Source organism: Diabrotica undecimpunctata, chromosome 3 (assembly GCF_040954645.1).
Source record: "Diabrotica undecimpunctata isolate CICGRU chromosome 3, icDiaUnde3, whole genome shotgun sequence".
NCBI classification, from domain to species: Eukaryota; Metazoa; Arthropoda; class Insecta; order Coleoptera; family Chrysomelidae; genus Diabrotica; species Diabrotica undecimpunctata.
In genome coordinates, this window is record NC_092805.1 from 65,673,364 (window position 1) to 65,689,157 (window position 15,794).

Genomic DNA, 15,794 nt, shown 5'->3' on the forward strand with positions numbered 1-15,794 from the left:
TGTCTCGAAAGTTTTTACAGCCCAAAAGCGCATAATTCGCTTGATTTTTAATTTACCATATAGACATACGTGTAGAGAGCATTTTAGAAAATATCAAATACTCACTGTTCCCTCAATTTTTATATACAGCAGTATTCTGTATACAAAAGCTAATATCAATAGATTGAAATCAAATTCAGATGTACACAATTATAGTACCAGAAAAAAATATTTCTTTAGGACTCCTAAACATTACACTTCTATGTTTGAAAAAAACCCTGATTATAGCGGCGTAAGGTTTTTTAATCAGCTTCCATCCAAATTAAAAAGTGAAGCAGATGATGATAGGGCATTTAAGAATAAATTGAAGACTTATCTCATCGAGTCATGTTTTTATAGTGTCTCGGAATTTATGTCTTAGATATGTTGTATGTTGTTTCTATATTTATGTGTATGTTTATATTGTATAGGTAGTCTTTAACGTTTCCTTTTACTTTGACATGTCCTATATTATGTAAATGATCTACAAGGATGAATAAAGTTTTATTTTATTTTTATTATTTTATATTCGCGTTTAGAACGAGATCTAAATAATGGCTCTCGATTCTCGGAATGGAGTTCATATGATCCCTGACGTCGCCTGTGACAGTACAGTTGTTGTTCGTTTTCACAACAGTTCTGATGGTTTTCTCGGAAAAATCTAGGGTATTCATGAAGAATATTTTGCATACTCTCTTACGTTCAGTTAGTTCAGTACCTAAAGACAAATGTATGCTTTGTTAAAATTTTTGCGTTTACTGTCAACGCGTATAATATAGATAACGATACTTTGACTTTTTATTAGATATCAGAGCTGGGAACAAATTAATTACAATTAAAAATTGAGTATGCACTTTACTTAAAAGTAAATGTGATTAATTTCCGTCTGTAGCTATAATGTGATCGTTATATTTTCTTTTTCGAGATAAAAATGTGATTACTTTTCACTATGGTATTGACAGAATTTATGACATAATAGTATCTTCCAACGAGGGAAGAGAATATTGAGTGCAGGGAAATTAATATTGATAACGAAGAATGTTTTCTACAAATTAGGATCGAACAGGTATTAAGAGGCCTAAACAAAATTAAAATAAAAATACAGTCAGTCCCATTAAAAATAACTGATACGAAAAGCGAATCAAAAAGGATTTTTTGTTTACGGACTGTAAATTTAAGTAAAGATTCTTTGTAAAATTCAAGTAAAATTGCTTGCTATTTCTATTATGAAATAATTTGATGAAGTGGAAGACATAGTAAAATGTATTAATCAATAAAGACTGAGATACTATAAATATTACATAATATTTTTTTTTATACCAGATCATTTAATTTTTAACTATCAACAAAAATGTAATATAATATGATGCACCAATTTAATGGTAATATGATATTCACAGATATGCCGCAATAATTTCGTTGTCGATAAAATTGTTTAGATAATTATTATATTTCGACTGACACAGCAGAGCAGTAAAGTATTATACATAAAGATGGTGTTAAAGATATCTTTGCTTACTTGGTCTACTAGTATTATAAGTTATAGCGTAGGTATTTGATAAAATTACTGTTTACACAACTTGGCAACTCAGCCAATTGATATAATGATAGAAAACTGCAATTTATGTTAGGGTTTGAAAATATTACAGAGTCATCATGTAGAAATCTACGATTAAGTTAAAAAAATTACCACAGTAGTATGACGCAGTAGAGCCATCTCTAGGATCAGAAACAAATTAATCGAGGGTGAAGACAGGTCTGGTTTTCAACATTAGACTAGGGATGTAGGTAAGATGCTGTAGAAAACACCGTTCAAAATATACACGAAAGACATATTCTATTACAGGCATTTACCGATAAATATTCTGTCAGTGTAGAATAAACGGTAATATCGACAAGTGTAAATGCATCACGTATTAAAGTACGTGTCTTCTAGTTGCATTATATGGAAACCTATACATTGGTTTATAGTTCAGCTCTTACAGTAGAGATCCTGGCCTGTACAAAAAAATATGCAGGTTTGGGATAATGCTGCACTTTGGTGGCACTAATGGTATGTTGGCAGGACATGAGGGTGATAGAAAAGGCTGGCGATCATGTCAATTGCAGAGGAGGCTTCAGACAGAAAGAATTCCAGATAACGACCAATAAATTTTGAAAAGTATGTAACATCATAAAATCGTCGAAAATCTTCACTCCTTGAAGAACATCTTTTATCATACTAATGCTATATGTTTTATTGTATATATTTGCAGTTTAGTGTATTTTGAGTGCCTTAAAAAATTCATATAGAACAAAAAATTAAATGGTGTTAAGTTTCGTGTGATGATTTCTTTATGATTTACGACAATCTGATTCCGTCGCTGGTTTAAATTAACTTAAAATATATATTTTATCCGTGAATATTTATTTTGTGTTGTCCTAATTATACTTTAATATCCTACTTTAATATTAGTCGAAGATTTTCTTGGGTTTCTGTTTTAAATTTCCAGGATAATGAGATCTTCCTTTTAATATCCGGTAAATAATAATAGTTCGGTTTATTAAAGATGTTTGTTTGTTTCTGACAGATTAAAGGATTTGTTACAATGTCCCTTCCTTTTCATCTTAAAAAATAATAATGAGTGTCTATTATTGTTGCTAGTTCAAATTTGTCCAAGTATATTGTACTTAATGTCAAGAGTTATGTTCTTGATTTATTGAAACTAGATAATTTACTGCCTTCGTTTACTTAATTTTAGGTTGCATACTGGAAAACAAATTTGGCTAGGGTCCAATTAAAGAATAATTAAAATAAATATTAACTAATTATTTAAATAAATTACGACAGAAACGTAAAAAAGTTATCCAATAACTGACAATAAAATATATTAATACAATTCCAATTATTGTTAGTACTGCTCAAGCTGAGCTGGAAAGGAATTAATCCCAGGGGACGAGTTTTGCACGCAGAGTGTTAGGACTTTGCACCTCCCTAAACCATCACAAGACTACTGGATGCTCTCAACAATGATTGGATGCATGTAATCTTTGATTGTACTCTTCTCGAGATGACCCTATTAAAACTGAATCCAGTGTATCTTGACTAAAGGTAGTCGATAAACAATCCACAAGTCAAGCCGTAAGATACAGTGGTTTATCACTGTGTGGCTATACGGGAACTAGGGTAAAAGTGTCACATGGAGCATCAGGTCGCACCCAATAGTATTTAGACCTTACCCTCGTAATCATGGCTCTGTGAGAGGTAGACTATCTTTCCCTAGGTACTCGTAGAACCAATATGGCGAACAAGGAAGGAAAAAACCTATATGGACAAACGGAAAAAAGAAAAAGGAAACACTCAGAGCAAAAGGATTTCAGAGGCAAAACGGCCAGGGAATTTTAAAGGCAAAACCGTAGTTCCTTAAGCCGGAAGGCAGGGAACTTCTAAAGAAAACCTGAACGCCAAAAGACCAGGAAGTTCTAAACAAATCTCCTAAGCTAAAAGGCAAGGAATCACAAAGTCTATCGGAGTAACAGCGTGGGAAGACGTTGATCTCATGATAGACAAAGATAATAATATTTCTGGCATCTCTAAAGCCAAAATCAATAAGCTGGTTAAACAAGGTCAGGATTACATACAAACCAAATGGACTTTAATCAAGGCTAATTTTATCAAGGCTGCTAATAGGGCAAAATAGATATTGTCATAGTCATTTGATGTCATGACAAAACAAAGACAAACTCAGAAGATCAAACGTCCAAAAATGCTAAGGTCGGACGTAAGCATTCCACCGAAAGCCAACATAAAAATAAAAGCTCAAGAACCGAGGATATAACTTTCAGCGAACCTGACGCTTCTGTTAATGTTGCGGCAATATTAACAGGAGTTCCAGAAGCCAAGATGGATGTGGATAAGTTTAGGTAGTCCAAAAGGCCATGTTGGTGTCTTGCTAGCTTAAAAAAAGCCAGTAGAATTCGCTTCAGCAAAACAGGGGAAACTTCCCTACATATGAAGGTTCAGGAAGAGGATAACCAAAGGATAAGTGAGAAGATTGCTGGCTTATCAACTAAACAAGGTAAGGATGTATATACACCTAAAGCTATAATGCCAAAATCATGTATAATACACAGTAATATAGTAGATTGTACACTAACCTCGGTGCTCTGCACCGATGATATTGTTACAGATATTCTAATTATAACGTAGTAGAGGAGATGAAGCTGGTGGTGTGTTCAGCCTATTTTTCAGGTGTTAAAGTTCCAGGATCACCAAGCATTATAAGCGATATAGTTGCATATTGCTTGCGAAAAGGATTACAGCTCATTATAGGATGTGATGTTAATCCACGCCACACCATATGAATCGGCACAAACAATAACGAAAGAGGAGAAATCATTCTAAATTTCATCTTATCTGAAGGTTTTATTATATCCAGCATAGGAAATATAGAAGGGCAAAGAAGTGTTCGATTTAAAACTCTGAACAAGCAAGATAAGTGAGGTATTAACAAAGTGGAATGTATCTGATGAACCCTCATGTTTGGATCGCAAACATGAGGGTTCCAACAAAATAGAAAGCTACTATATCCTTGGGCAGATGTTGAAGAATGTGCGATAATAATTGGGGGCTCAACTTTAAAATGACCCTATGGTTATGCACAAGAGTTATTAGACCAATGATACAGCAAATGGGAACAATAAGGCTGTTAAGTATTACACAAAGGCTAATATGCTGGTGTATTACGGGGACCATAAAAATAACTCCTGCAGTGGCGTTGGAATTCCTGTTGAATCTACGAACACTTCACATATTTTTACATGGTGAAGTCAAATCTGTGATGCACATATCAATACATAGTCAGCAACACAAAAACCAGGCACATAGTGCTAACAATAAATAGCTAATCGAGGAGCTAAAAGCATATATTGTAATGAGGCAACCCGTTGATGCAACAGCTACGAGATATATCTTTGAGAACACATTCAAAATTAATATGCATGGTACGGGAGACCCAGGTAAGAAAGGGGTCCAAACGGAAGCTACTTGGTATACTGATTGCTCAAACCGGAGGGTGTAGGAGCCGGTATAGTAGGGACAAAGCAAACGAGACATTTTCCGGTAAGTCTAAGGATGTCACAATTTTTCAGGCGGAAATAACGGCAATCCATTACTGCGTGGAAGAAATAGAAAGGCAGAAAAGAATGTACTGTTCAATTGCCATCTTCACAAACAGCCACGCAGCGCTTAAGGCACTCAATTCTGTAGAGGTCAATTATAAGCTAGCATGGGATTATGGGTAACCTAAATAAATCAACTAGAAGACCGTAGCAAGACCGAGTGTAATCTAGGGTTGGAGAAGCACAATAGATCTAAAAAGGTCGCAGTAGAATAGGTCTATAGAATAAGTGGAATAGGAATAGGCCGCAATATCATTTGTTTGAGAAATTTGAAGATACAATAAATATATTTTTAATGGTAAATAGTTTGTGTATATTTCTTAAAGATTAAATAGTAGCGTAGTATAATCGGATTAAGAAGAATGATAAACAAAAAATTACTTACCGTTTCCAACAAATCAGCAAGTTTAGTCATAAGGAACAGATGATACATTTTTAAAATGTATATCGAATGGGGATCACGGCCATAGCCTATTTTTTCGCAATGCCAATTTATGTTAAACCATACTTCTTTAAATGCCTAAAAGCACACATTTATTTAATAAATACATTACTGTAATAAAGAATTATCCACATAACAACAATTACTAAATATATTATATTCTTAACAGTGCTATTTTACGTTTGTTATATAAATGCAAAATAAAATAAATATATAAATAAAAAAATATAAATATATATAAATAGATATATATATATATATATATATATATATATATATATATATATATAAATATATATAAATAGATGTATATATAATATATATATATATATATATATATATATATATATATATCTATTTATATATATTCATATATATATATATATATATATATATATATCTATTTATATATATTTATATTTTTATATATATATATATATATATATATATATATATATACAGTATAGGTAAAAGTTTATGGTCGGTATGGGCCTTACTTGAGATGGAGTGAGAAACACCTGTTTAAAAAGAGAGAGGTATATTAGGTCCGCCCTTTAAATTGCCGAACTTGCATGAGTGGAAATAATAAAAAAGGGGAAATTCAACGTTGCCAAACTTATTGGTTTTATTTGACGTGTTGTCTGTTTAGCATTTGAACAATGTTCTACGATAATCAAGTTTGGGCGAAATAGATTTAAATGGCAGCTTACTGTTTTTTATTGGGAATATGCCACAATTTTACTTTACAATAAGTGTAATATAACATTTTGATTTCCACTTCGGAAATCGTTTTATATAAATAAAATTAATAATGATTCGTATTTTAAGTACGATTTCCGAATTTAAAATCTAAACATCAAAATAAGCTTATTTTAAAGTCACATTGTGCCTTATTTCCAATAAAAATAATAAAATGCATGTAACTCCACAATAAATAAACCTTTATACCAAATTATTTGGCAACGTCTCATGTCGCGTAGTCAAAGCACCGAATCAAAGTAGGGACACATGTAACGAACGAGTAGAGGTGGGTCTTCTTTTTTTTTCGAATCCTGAGAAAACTAATAAATATTTTAGAAAAATTTAAACGCAGAATGAAAGAATACATTATTACCGAGGGCCAAAAGTCTCTGAAAACTTCTATAATGTTTATTTTAATAAGTTACAGGGGTGAAAAAAGAGAAAATTTAGTGTGATTTTGAATTTTAAGTATCTCATTCAAAGAAACTTTTTGTTTATTCTAAGGGTTAATTCTAAGTTTAAATTTTTCAAAACTATTTGTTAGTTTTCTTAGGATTCGAAAAAAAATGAATACATTTAAAAAGCATTGGCCCGAAATTGTGCGCCTACGCTCTTAACGCAACTAAACCGATTTTCGTAAACAATAACTATGATTGTTTAACAGTAGTTTCAAGTAAGAGAGTACCTACATAAACAAACATAATGGCTATTATCGTTTATGTGTATATTTATTGAAGTGAAAGAAACTAATGGAGGATATATTTATTATAACTTGAAAAATAAACTAAACAATACAAATAGTAAATCGTACTTACATTTACATTACATGTTATTATTAAATTGCGAATTGTCTAAATTGACATTTAAAAAGTTTTTCTACTTACTTCTTGTTAACTGTGTTCTTCTTTTATTTAAAATTAAACCAGATTTTGAACATGTGTTCACATTTACAATACTTTATGAATATAGTGGTTAAGTTAGGATATACATGGCAATGGTTTTTCCACCATTGTAATGGACTCTCGATACAGGTGTACGTTTAGATGAGTCATGTCCAATTAATTGTTCAAAAATACACCATGGACTTAAATCATCTTTATCGGTTTCCTTTTCTTGTACTGGTTGATTTTCAATAGTACAATCTTCTTTTTCTTTTTTTGATAGAAGTAACCAGCTTCTTAACTCTTTCTTTTGTTTTTTTACCTGCATTTTTATCAGAAAATCCCTGCACTTTAAATCGTGAATGCATAAATGTACATAATGACAATGTTCCACTCTGTTCTATCCCTCTAAATCTTTTTGCTAAACCCGATATTAGTAATTGCTCCACGTCGGATACTATGGATGTAAGGTTACCGTTTGCTAAAATTTTATTGCAAGATTCTTGCAGGCAGCGTACCATAACAATCACTGAACTACCCTTCAAGTATTTTTGGCCACTCATTGTACTTGTTATTTCTTTAAAAGGCCGTAAAATTTGGGAAAGTTGAGAACAAATAATCCAGTCTTCACTATTTAGATTTGGTCCAAGTCTAAGTCTGTATTAACTAATACAAATGTGGAACGGATTGCCTCTTCTTCTAGCTCGGTCATTCTTTTTAACATGTAATAGGTAAAGTTCTACCTAGTTTCCACGTCTTGGATTGGCCTTTTGGAAACTTTGTTATGTTGTAATTGATACTTTAAAAGCCTTTCTAAAGATAAGGTACTTTTTTTGAAATGTGTTTTTTTAGAAACTGAAATTTGAAATTAGTGAAATAATTTCACTAATTTCAAAAGCGATCTTTTCTGAATTATGGTAAATTACTCTTTAAATGGGAATAAGCCACAATTAAAGGTTAAAATACTTTTATTGACGTTTCAATTTCCACTTCGGAAATCGTTCTCAAAATACAAACATTAGTAAATTAAACAAATTTTGTTTTTTGTACTTAGTGAAAAATTTTTCTAATAATTTAATTTTATCTGACTCATCTATATTGACAATTCAGACATACATTATACATTTTAAAGTAGACGACTTTAAAATGATATTGCCAATATTGTTGAGTTGCGTTCCTGGGACGACTTTACTTATAAGATAGTTCATTTGATTACATGAAATCAACTTTACCTTGAGAATATCCGTCAGAAAAGATCATAACATGTATTTCTTCTTTAAAAAGACAAATACATGCCATGATGACAGTAAAATTCTCCTGTTAGTGATTCCATAGCAAATTATGAGGGAAAAACCAGGAAAAAATCTCATAATACTATCCCGACATGGTAAGTATTTGATCGTGCATTTATTTTACCTTCAATAAACACCAAATTCCGATTTTATATGTTTGTTATTTAAAAAACATAAATGATGTATTCTCTATATGTTACTGACTTACCAATACTGGTATTTTCCTTTTAATAACTTCCTCTTTCAATATGGTAATAATATAATATAATGAATAATAAAAATATAGGGTTATATGAACATAGGGTTCAATGGACTGATTCAAATATAGTCCTAAAAGAAACGGATGGTAAAAAGAGAAAAATCAAAGAAGCGGCTCTAATTATGCTAAATAAGACCAATTGTGTCGCGAATTCCTCGGCAGAATTTAGTAGGATCTGGTTGGATATGTGGAAAGAGGAAGTTATTAAAAGGAAAATACCAGTATTGGTAAGTCAATAACATATAGACAATACATCATTTATGTTTTTTAAATAACAAACATATAAAATCGGAATTTGCTGTTTATTGAAGGTAAAATAAATGCACGATCAAATACTTACCATGTCGGGATAGTATTATGAGGTTTTTTTCCTGGTTTTTCCCTCATAATTTACTATGGAATCACTAGCAGAAGAATTTTACTGTCATCATGGCATGTATTTGTCTTTTTAAAGACGAATTACATGTTATGATCTTTTCTGACGGATATTCTCAAGTTTAAGTTGATTTCATGTAATCGCATGAACTATCTTATAAGTAAAGTCGTCCCAGGAACGCAACTCAACAATATTGGCAATATCATTTTAAAGTCGTCTACTTTAAAATGTATAATGTATGTCTGAATTGTCAATATAGATGAGTCAGAAAAAATTAAATTATTAGAAGAATTTTTCACTAAGTAATAAAAAACAAAATTTGTTTAATTTACTAATGTTTGTATTTTGAGAACGATTTCCGAAGTGGAAATTGAAACGTCAATAAAAGTATTTTAACCTTTAATTGTGGCTTATTCCCATTTAAATATTTAAATAGTAATTAATTTAAAATGCCACAAGAAAATAGCTTCAGAACGATATGAATTATGGTTTCCAGAAAAATGGCAGCAGCCTAATAAAACCGTTTTAAATTCTAAATTTTCGGTTAAATATTGTCCTGTTAATGCGATGCAACTTTCAGTTACTCCATATGTCCAGAGGTCAGTAGTAATACAGATATTTTCTACTTAGTTAACAACTTGTGATCTAATAATTTGCTTAGTTTTGATATAACATTCCTGAAGTAATGAACCTGACGTAATGAACAAGTTTTTATTGTTGGTGGTTTATATCCAGGAATCCACCCTGCAAACTTTCAAAAAGCTCGGCCTTCAACGATGGAAAACGGATGAAATGAGTCTTTGCATAGGTTTAGTAAATCCATATCTATTATTTGTTTCTTTTGTTTTAAACTAATATTTTTATTAATGGAAGTATCCATCACCTTTTGACGCTTGGGTGGCGGTGGCAGTATGTCAGTACTTGTAGTAGAAGTAGTCGAAACGGACAGAAATGCGCCAGGAGAAGTTTCAATCATTGCAATATTCAAAAAGTGGACCATAAAAGCTGTATCTTCTACAAATGCGCATTTTTTGAAAATAAAATTATTATTCTTGTACTAGGTCAATAAATTCACTCCCTGCCTCTCGACGCGTTAGTGTTCTGAGCTGTTGGACGTGAATCCCTGTCCTGGCATTTGGTTTTCACCTCTGGCTGCGTTGAGTAGTTGAGTTACTGTGACCAAATGCCCATCTTGGTAGTTTGTATTCGCCTCTGGTTGCGTTGAGTATTGCGTATTGCGTTTTGTTCTCCTGAAGAAGCTACATACAATTGTAGCGAAACGTCGAGATGAACCCACTTTTGGGTCACTCACAAATGACACGGTCCAAACCCGGAAGACGAATAAACTATAATTCTGACTCTGGCCGTGGAAGCCTACGATTTCAATAAATAAATCCTTTGACGAACTATCAATAAAGATTTGAAATCGAAAATGCAGATCAATCGTAAATCGAAACTCATTTATTAATCAGAATACCTAGTTATAAAAAACAAAAGAAAGAGTTAAGAAGCTGGTTACTTCTATAAAAAGAAAAAAGAAGATTGTACTATTGAAAATCAACCAGTACAAGAAAAAGAAAATGAAAAAGATGACTTAAGTCCATGGTGTATTTTGATGAATTAATTGGACATGACTCAACTAAACATACACCTGTATCGAGAGATATAAAAGAAGTCGACATGTATTTGTCTGATGATATATTACCCACAAAAAATTTCGAACGAAGATTGAAACTGTCCATTGGTGGAAAAACCATCGCCAGGTATATCCTAACTTAACCACTATATTCATAAAATATTGTAGTATTGTAACAAAATCTGTTCCTTGTGAACACATGTTCAAAATCTGGTTTAATTTTAAATAAAAGAAGAACACGGTTAACAAGAAAAGTGTAATAATGTGTAATGTAATTGTAAGTACTTTTTGTATTGTTTAATTTATTTGTCAAGTTATAATAAATATATCCTTCGTTAGCTTCTTTCACTTCAATACTTATACACATAAACGATAATAGCCAATATGTTTGTGTACTGGCTTATTTAAAACTACTGATAAGCGATTAACTAGTTACAGTTTACGAAAAACGGTTCCGATAAAAATGTCAACGACCCACCTCTAATTTCTTAGCTATATTAGGATCGGAACCAGAAATGTAAAATATCTCTGATCGGAACTAATCATCTCACTAATGGGCAATGGGTGTCAATGAGAAATAGGGAGGGGAGAACAAGGGAAAATATGATTGTTATCTTTGTTTTTTCGCTGAAAATATGATTTTATATCTGTGTTAGATATACTGTTAAACTTTACCATAACTACCATAAACTTTTACCTACACTTTATATATATATATATATATATATATATATATATATATATATATATATATATATATATTGAAAAAGTTGTATTTTATTAATTTTATTTTTATTTATAATAAATGTTGTAATTTTTAAAATCTGTGGTTCGTTGTTTAATTTAATATATACCTCAGCTAGCTCAATTATGTGTTCTAAGCAATCTGTCACTGTGTGACGTCGACTCTGCAGTCTCCTTTGATAAATTAACCCAAATGAAGCACGTTATTTATTAATATTGAACAAATTTAATATAAACAATAAAATTCGTCTGCAACTTGGGTTGCCTTTAAAAATTTACAAAAATAGGAATCGTATAAATCTTAATGTGGTTTAGAGTCGTGACAATAAAAATTTATTACAAAATGTGGAGACTCTATACAAGTACCTAAAAACTAAATAAATATTGCAACTTTATAAAGTGTTTAAATGAACTATAAAGAAAAGAAAATGAACACTTTATTCCGCTGACTTTTAACTTGCATTCAAATATAATCAAAATTTCAAATGATCCCCAAAATTATTATCCAACCTTACTTTAAAACAGTTCTGATTTATTTAAAGAAAACTAACTACTCGCAAAATAATTGGTGAAACTGGAATATCAATCCTCTCTTCGGAAGTTAAGGTACGTACTATTCTATTTTTAATTTAATGATCATTAATATTTCAATTTTTTTAAGGCCTATCGCAATTATGTTAATTCATGAATTTTAATTTTCTCAATTTAAATGATATTTCTGTACTCCAATAATAATTTATAAGTTAAATTGTTTCTCTTACTCTCTGGAACAAATTCTGGATATCTCTGCTGTGGAAACTGTGGAAAAACTAAAATTCTAATTAGACGAGTTAAAAAACACTCCCGACCTATTCCACAATTTCAGGACTCTCCTTTCAAAATTTCTTGTCGGCCTCTCCAAAATCTATTATTCGTTGCTAACAGCAACCAACGTTCTTTTTTCTTTCCGTCTTCTATTTTTTTTTAAACCATAAAACTGTCCTGTTCTGACACATTTGTCAATCCACATTCATTTCTCATAATCACTTTAATCACATCTAATTTGGGAATTTATAAAAAAAAATGTTCAGATATAAAACTTATTCTATTACAATGCTAATACAATTTATTCTTTTCATCTCCACATCATTGTAATTTCTTATTTAACAAAACCCCTATTAATTTAGCTCCCATAGACTTGCTTGACAGTTTATTTTCTGACGTTTTCAAAATTTCTATGTTTAAATATTTTTTAAGAATTCTTCTTTTTTTGTTCTTTTTAAGGTTTAGACGATTCACCTATACACTAGGCAACTATACTATTCAGAAATTATTAACACTATACCAGGTAAGTCAAAATTAATTTATTTCACAATTTACTAATCTTTTTCTCTCTTTTATTTCAGAGTCGAACCCACATTGTGATGGCTTCATGAAATTCATGAACAACAAACTCATATAAAAATCCATTTAAGTTGTATCCTTTTTAACATATTGAAATCATTTCAACTTCCCCCCAATTTGGATTTTGTTCAGTGCTAACTATCAGCACTAACTAAATCTAAATTCTTACCGGTAAACTTAAATATTTTATTAATATTAACATAACAATAAACTGACTTTTATTAATAAGCATATCTCTTGAATATTTTTTTTTTATAATTTACTCTATGACAAATACAGAATTCTCCAAACAAAATCTACAAATCTTTCACTAATTATATCAACTTCAGAATCAAATTTCCATGTACTTTTCCAATTTCTTTACTTCTTTTCCTGTACTATTTATTTCTTGTACTATTTTCGTAGGTTCCCCTATATACTATTTCATATACTATTTCAGTATCTTTATTCATTGCCGCATTATTATTTATTCTTTTTATATCCGCATATAATATTCATTTCATCATCTCTACATATAACTCTCTATATTTCATATTTCAATATTTCTTATAATTTTATTTTTCATCTTATTTCCGCATATACTATTTATCATTATAATATTCCCTATTTCCCAATTTCTACAAAATATCGATTTGTCCATAGTACTTTGCTCATTTATTTATACTTGTAACTCCTATAAATCTACTTGAAAATAAATCAACCTTTTTTGTTTATATAAATTCATCATTATTCTGTACATCTGTTCCTAATAAATTATTTAATTATCAAATTTATCTCAAGATATGCTTATTTATTAATTATCCTTCTATTTACAAAACTTATATCTTATAATACCAAATTCGTGTCATAATATTGCCTACCCTTGTATGTTTATTCATAATACTTATAAATTCCCTCTATATTAAATATCCCTCTAATTTTATTAGTTTCTGGATGTCTTAGTTCATAACTGTTTACCCCATGTTCAGTAAATTCTGAACCTGTATCTAATAATAACTTGTATACTGAATCTTGTATGTACCCTTCAATAAACTTTAAAGTATTAGTGTTATTATTTTTATTTAATTCCCCAGTATCTCTAATAAACTCCCTTGGATGTTCATACTTTGATAAGTAGACAATATTATGCACATAGGAGCGGTCTAAACAAAATTTCTCCCTTCTGCATCAACACTTGCTTCCCCCCTATTCTCCTCTGTTCTAACTACATTCACCTGTCTTCTCTCCTCATTTTCCCCCCTATTATATCTTGGATTCCCTTCTCTGTAAACTTCCCTATTTCTCGTCTCCTGTGGATAATTTCCCTGGTTCTGTCTCCAATTATTGCCTCTGTCATTTCCTTGTCTCCAGTTATTCCCTCTATCATTGTTTGGATTCCCTTGTCTACGTTCCCAGTTATATCTTCCGATATCTCTCCTGGCATTGTTCATATTCTCTCCCCTATTTGTAAAATCCCTGCTTCTATTTTGTCTCTCAAATTCTCTTTCCCTATAATTATTCCCTCGATTCACATATCCCTGTCTATTTGCTGTGTTATTCCTATATGTCCCTTGCTCTTGTCCATTTCGATTCTGTGTCCCTACACTCCTCTCAATCCTCTGAAGATATCCTGTCAGACTTTCCATCGTCTTTATATTGTGAAGAGCTATTGTTTCCGCCATGTTATGGTTATATTGCCTGGCGATGTATAGGACAATCTCCTCTTCTCGCATAGCCGGTTCTAAGTATTGTGCTGTCTGGAATAACTGCATTGCGTACAGATTGTAGTTGGTACTTTTTTCATAATTGAATTTCCCAAAATACAACCGTTCCCTGAAACTAGCCTGTTGGTTTTCTCCCCAAAAATAGTTAATAAACTTGGCCTTAAATTCCTGCACATTATTTATGGAATTTTCATTATTGCAAAACCATAATAATGGCATGCCCACTAACATGTTTCGAATATTCAATTTCATTTCTATCGGATCCCTTACATTCTTTACCTTATTTTTGATGATATCTACAAATATTCTAGGATGTAAGTGATTCAGGTTTCCGTCAAACTTAATTCCTCCATCATTATAACTCGGCATCACAGTACTCACTCCCCTTGTTTGTCCTAGATTTGATTCCAAACGCTGAATCTCCTCACTTGCATTTTTAAATTTCTCTTTCAATTCCTCAACTTGTCCCTGTAATACTCTATCTCCCTTTTCCGCCTGATTTGCATGCCTACCAATTTCCAGTTCCAAATTCTGCAATCCCATCTTTATATTGTTTTTGATAATGGTAAGTTTTTCCTCATGATCCTGAGTTTGCCTTTTAACACTTTCTATCTCCCTAACAATCTCTTTATTCTGCTTATTAACTTCTTTGTTTATTTCCCTTGGTAAATTCTCTTGAATGGATGTTCCCAACTCTACAAATCTGCTCCCAATTTCCTGTCCTATTTCCGCTCTAATTATGGCCTTTTCTCTGGATATCTCCTCCTGTACATTCCTCTTAAAATCCTCACTTTCTCCTCTAATCTGTTCTACTTTCTCTTCTAAACCTTGGGTAATGTGTAGCATCTCTTCCCTGACTATCTTCACTTCTTCTCTGATTTCTTCCCTCATTTTAATTAACTCTCCCCTAAGTTCTCCTTTAATATTATTTTCCATTTTGTTCATATCCCCCCTAATATTGTTAATATTACTATCCATTTTGTGCATATCCCCCCTAATATTATGATCCATCTGTTGTAGCATCCGCATTATTTGCCTCATATCCATCTGTGTCATCCCTGACTCTCCAACATCTCCTTCCCTGCGTCTCTCCTCCTGCACTCTACTTTCATCCTCACTTTCATCACGTCTATCTCTCACTGTCTCATCCAACTCCTCT

The 15,794-nt window shown here is 31.4% G+C and overlaps 1 protein-coding gene across 2 annotated transcripts in view; it reads right to left on the reverse strand.

Moving 5' to 3' along the window:
• Positions 1 to 15,794, reverse strand: part of LOC140436872 (very long chain fatty acid elongase AAEL008004-like) — a 77,639-nt gene that overhangs the window by 18,316 nt on the left and 43,529 nt on the right. For both annotated transcript variants that reach the window (XM_072526028.1, XM_072526030.1), the window contains one exon: positions 5,564 to 5,698. In XM_072526028.1, coding sequence (XP_072382129.1) covers positions 5,564 to 5,698 — 135 coding nt within the window. The remainder of the gene's footprint in view (positions 1 to 5,563; positions 5,699 to 15,794) is intronic.